Raw genomic sequence first — 5347 nt, forward strand, 5'->3', positions numbered from 1 at the left:
AGCGATGGGGAGCGTGCCTATGTCGCTACGTCATCACTTCGGCATTCGCTCGGCGCCCGCTGAGGAAGAAGGATATGTGATGTGGTCGCTAGGGGTGTCGCGCATTAATCTACGAAAAATAGGTATTCACGTTCGCGAATTGATGATTAATTGCGTAAGACTGCCCTAATAGTGATGTTACTCAAAACTAAGGTGTGTATTAAGTTATATCTCAATCTTTATTACTCTCTTCGATCATTTACATTTAAATAAAGATTAATAATAAGTTAATAATTAATAATAAGTTATACGTTTTTTAAATAAAGACAAACGCAAACATTTTTTTAAATTATAAAACAATTCGATCTAATTTAAATAAAAGGAGAGTTACTTAAAATTTAGATAAAATAATTATATATATATTCTCTAAAATAATTATATATATTTTCTAAAAATTTTAGTAAAAATAAATTTGTATAAAATTTTAAAGTAATTTTTAAGTAATTCCCCTTTTATTTAAATTAGATAATACAATAAAGAATAATATTTAAAAATTTATTGCAATTTAATTAGCAAAATACAATAAAATAATTAGACATAAAAATAAATTAAAGATAAATTAAAGATACGCGCGCTTACCTGTAAAAACAGACTACTAAATTTATTAATTTGTTTGCTTTATGGGTGAGTATATGTACTTACAAAGAAAAGAGGACCGCCGATAAAATCGGCGGGGGTGGTGGAGGGCTTCTATAACTCGTTTTTGCTAAATTATGCCTTAAATGGACAATATATGTTTAGAAGAGATTGAATTTATTAAAAATCTCTATAATTGCTAGTAATTATAGAGACTGACACGTACTAATAATTATAGTCGATATGCTTCTGTCCTGAGGATGTATTACTCTAGCGGGTGGTCTACAATTTCAGCTTTTTGTACTACTTATTACCAGCGCAAGTTCTAATTGACCACTGCTTTTTCATTTTCTGCTTTTCCGTCAAGGTGTGAACGCGCCCTTATAGAGATAAACCACGTCTACTTTTTACCACGATACAATTTTATCGATGGTGTCAGAAAATGAATATAGTCACGTAGTTCCCAAACTGAAAATGGATGTACTGGCGGTAGTGTACGGGCGATTTCGACAGTAACAGGAAAAAGACCGGCATGGCCTGTCTCTGGTTTCTCTCTGCTTATACATTCAATCATAAGTTGTTTGAATATTTCATCCATCTAAAGTTCCGGATAGGGTTGCCAATATCAGGAAACAAATTCTATGTTTCTGTGGCGGACCGGTCGCACGAGCAATTTCGCACGAAAATTTAAGCATTGGACGGACATATCGAATTATTTATGTTAGAAATAAAAAAACGAATATATAAACGTACACTTCTACAAAATAAATGCAACAGCGAGACGCATAATTATATGAAAATATTCTAAATTGATATCACGAACACCGGGCAGCCGAGTGAAGGGTTACGTTCCTAGATTAATACGCGTTGGCAACGCGTGTTTTGACGCATTGTTGAAGTTAGTCAAAGTGATATTTTCTTTTAGTGTCGCGTTGGGAAGAGACGTTGTGTTCTGCGATTTCTGAGCGAGATACGCGAAGGAATCGTTGTCAACGAACGATGGAGGCCGGTGCGAGTACGGGTACTCGTACGACGCGATTTATGATGGAAGGTGTCGGCGCCCGAGTGATTCGTGGACCGGAATGGAAATGGGGAAAACAGGTTAGGTTTGAGAGGTTAAGTGCGTTAAACGCGATTTGTTTGAGACAACGCGATGTTTTTCTCCCGCAAGATTAATAGCAATAAATACTCCCACATTTTCTGTTTTCTGCAACAATAGCTCAATTTTTTTCAGAAAATTGCGCTTGTAAAAAACTAATTTAATTAGTTGTAAGGTTACTCCGATTGTTGTTTATGTCATGTAACATTTATATTTAATTGGATTATAGATTTGTTGCATACTTACTTAAATTACTATTAGATTTTACAATATTATATATCAATGTACGTGATTTTTAATGGGCAGATCATTGTACAAAAATAGAAGTAACATCTTCATTTTTAATTATGTATATTTTACTGACAACGATTGCCATATTGTTAAGAAACTTCCTTGCATTAGTAACAGATTTGAAGGATATTTTAATTATTGCTTTTTAAATTTCATTTAAAAGGATGGTGGAGAGGGTCATGTGGGTACTGTGAGAAATTTTGAATCACCAGAAGAGGTTGTGGTTGTTTGGGATAATGGCACAGCAGCCAATTATCGATGCTCTGGAGCCTTTGATCTACGTATTCTGGATTCTGCACCAACAGGAGTGAAACATGATGGTACAATGTGTGATACTTGTCGTCAGCAGCCTATCTTTGGTATTAGATGGAAGTGTGCTGAATGTGGCAACTACGATCTTTGTTCCATTTGTTATCATGGAGATAAACATCATCTACGCCATAGATTTTTTCGTATTGCTACACCAGGAAGTGAAAGAGTTTTACTAGAGCCTCGTAGGAAAAGCAAAAAGGTATAAACCATGATTCTTAATTTTATTATTTGAAAATTACTTGTTATATTATGTTTTAATTAATATTTTAATATAGATTGGAATTCGTGGTATATTCCCTGGTGCAAGAGTTGTACGAGGCGTGGACTGGCAATGGGAAGATCAGGATGGTGGAAACGGCCGTCGAGGAAAAGTTAATGAAATACAAGACTGGTCTGCAGCTAGTCCACGTTCAGCAGCTTACGTTATTTGGGATAATGGTGCTAAAAATTTATATAGAGTCGGCTTTGAAGGAATGGTTAGTATTACAATATTAATTGCTTTATATTAAAGATAGTTTAAAACACTTTATATAAAAATTGCTTTTTATTATGATTTATATATATATGTTTTTTTTATTTTAGGCTGATTTAAAAGTGGTTAGTGATGCAAAAGGACAAACGGTATATAGAGATCATTTGCCATTGCTAGGTGAGCAAGGTCCAGGTCGGACAGGACCTCATGGTTTGCAAATTGGTGATCAGGTAAATTGTTCACGATGTGTCTGTTATATGTAAAAAAGCGCATAACATAAAAATTATAATTATTTTTTGTATTTATAGGTTAATGTCGATTTAGAGTTAGAAATTGTACAATCTCTACAACATGGCCATGGAGGCTGGACAGATGGCATGTTTGAATGTCTCGGCACTACAGGAACGGTTGTCGGTATCGATGAAGATCATGACATTGTTGTCTCATATCCAAGTGGTAATCGGTGGACTTTCAATCCTGCTGTACTCACCAAAGTCCAGATACCTGTCCCTGTTACTAGTTCGAGTTCTGACAATCAGACATTTGCTGTTGGAGATTTAGTTCAAATATGTCATGATATAGAAAAAATTAAATTACTCCAACGTGGTCATGGGGAATGGGCTGAGGCAATGGCTCCAGTAAGCATTTTAAAATAATAAAATTACTAAATTTAATTCTATTTGTTTTTATATCTTATGCTTTATATCTTATTCTGAATGACTTTTTGTAGACTTTAGGAAAGATAGGTAGAGTACAACAAATATATCATGATGGAGATTTAAAAGTGGAAGTCTGTAGTACATCATGGACATATAATCCTCAAGCTGTTACAAAAGTTGCTAGTAGCGATGGAAGTGTTCCAGGAAATAGTAGTGGTGGTAAGTGTAATAAACTGAACTAATTAGCTTTATTATATATTTTCATTTTATTATATATTTCTAGTTCAGTATATGAAGTAACTTATGTATTGTTTTCTAGAACGATTATCAGCATTATTAAAGAAACTATTTGAGACACATGTTTCTGGTGATGTCAATGAAGAATTAGTAAAAACTGCAGCAAATGGTGACGCTACTAAGTGCGAAGAGTGCTTAAAAAGGCCGGAAGCCGATGTTAATGGTGTATTCGCTGGCCACACCGCCTTGCAAGCTGCAAGTCAAAACGGTCATTTAGAAGTTATTAAAATACTTCTTCGATATAGCGCAGATGTAGAAATGGAAGTAAGTATTTTTTACAAATCGTATGAAGATGACAGATACATACTAGATTGTATTTTTTTCACTTATATCGTGTTTTTGAAAAAAATAGGATAAAGATGGTGATAGAGCCGTACATCATGCTGCTTTTGGAGATGAGCCAGGTGTTATGGCGCTTCTCGCTGGTGCCGGCGCCGATTTAAATGCTCGAAATAAAAGACGTCAGACAGCTCTTCATATCGCGGTTAATAAAGGACACGCTGGTGTTGTGCGAACTTTATTGGAATTAGGCTGCCATCCGAGTTTACAGGTAAGTGTGCATGCAATTTATTATTTTATTTTAGTACAAATGCTCTTTAGCATTCATTTTCAGAATGCTATATGTATATATCTTATTAAATGTTTTTATTATATATTGTACGAATTAAAAACTATCACTGTATTAGATATATTTTGAAACATTGTGCAATAAAAAATATTTTAACTACAGGATTCCACGAATAATAGTCTTATTATATTTTTATAATAAAAGTTATAAGTTTATATAATTTAAGTAATTATAATATTTAATAGTAATTATTTATTAATAATAAATAAATTATTTTAATGTTGAAAATAGCTCTAATAATGATAAACAAGATAATATTTTTATTTACTTATTTAAAAGCTTTTTTATAATGTCATATATAATAGCAAACATTTTATACGTATAAACGTCATATTAATATTTTATTAATAATTACGATCAGAGGAATTGCATAGAATCAACTCCGATACGATAACGTAAACTTAAAACAATTCTGTTTATACAGTCGCGAAGTAAATCAACGACTTAGAGAAAACCGCGGGTTTATTGTAGGAGATTGTACTGGAATGAAATCTCGTGAAATATAACCATAGGCGGAGGTTTCGGTGGCGGGCCGCAAGGGAGGATAAAGGAAAGAGGGGTAGGGGTTGTTTATTTTATTCTTGAACTGTCTGAACATGATATATTTGTGGTATTCCGCCCTCCAATGATTTATGCCGGTCTGAAACTGCGTAAACGAACACCTCCTGCTACAACCCTTTTTTCTCTCTCTTTTAACATTTTGTTTCGTTTTCTTTCTCTCATTTTGTATCCGACGATATGCAACCCTTTTTGCAGCATGCAATTCCATTGTTCAATAGCTAATTGTAAATTACGTAATCTATAACGAATTAAGTTTTCTATTTCAATAAAAATCTACTGAAGCTTTATATTTTACTAAGGGAATTCTTTTGAATCTTTTTAAAAATGTTTTAGTTTGCAATTTTGTATTATTTATACAATAATTATTAAATTTAAAAAGTAAGAGAAAAAAAAAGAAAGAAGCATTTTTACGA

General features: G+C 33.1%; 1 protein-coding gene across 1 annotated transcript in view; it reads left to right on the top strand.

The window, feature by feature from the left end:
- The first annotated feature begins 1515 nt into the window (after positions 1 to 1515).
- Positions 1516 to 5347, top strand: part of LOC108751992 (E3 ubiquitin-protein ligase MIB1) — a 433491-nt gene continuing 429659 nt past the window's right edge. Inside the window, exons 1-8 of the mRNA XM_018492523.1 lie at positions 1516 to 1716; positions 2169 to 2516; positions 2593 to 2793; positions 2900 to 3019; positions 3098 to 3427; positions 3520 to 3667; positions 3768 to 4009; positions 4098 to 4295. Of these exons, the coding sequence (XP_018348025.1) occupies positions 1615 to 1716; positions 2169 to 2516; positions 2593 to 2793; positions 2900 to 3019; positions 3098 to 3427; positions 3520 to 3667; positions 3768 to 4009; positions 4098 to 4295 (1689 nt within the window). The 5' untranslated portion in view covers positions 1516 to 1614. The remainder of the gene's footprint in view (positions 1717 to 2168; positions 2517 to 2592; positions 2794 to 2899; positions 3020 to 3097; positions 3428 to 3519; positions 3668 to 3767; positions 4010 to 4097; positions 4296 to 5347) is intronic.

The sequence above is a fragment of the Trachymyrmex septentrionalis genome, unplaced genomic scaffold (assembly GCF_001594115.1).
Source record: "Trachymyrmex septentrionalis isolate Tsep2-gDNA-1 unplaced genomic scaffold, Tsep1.0 scaffold53, whole genome shotgun sequence".
NCBI classification, from domain to species: domain Eukaryota; kingdom Metazoa; phylum Arthropoda; class Insecta; order Hymenoptera; family Formicidae; genus Trachymyrmex; species Trachymyrmex septentrionalis.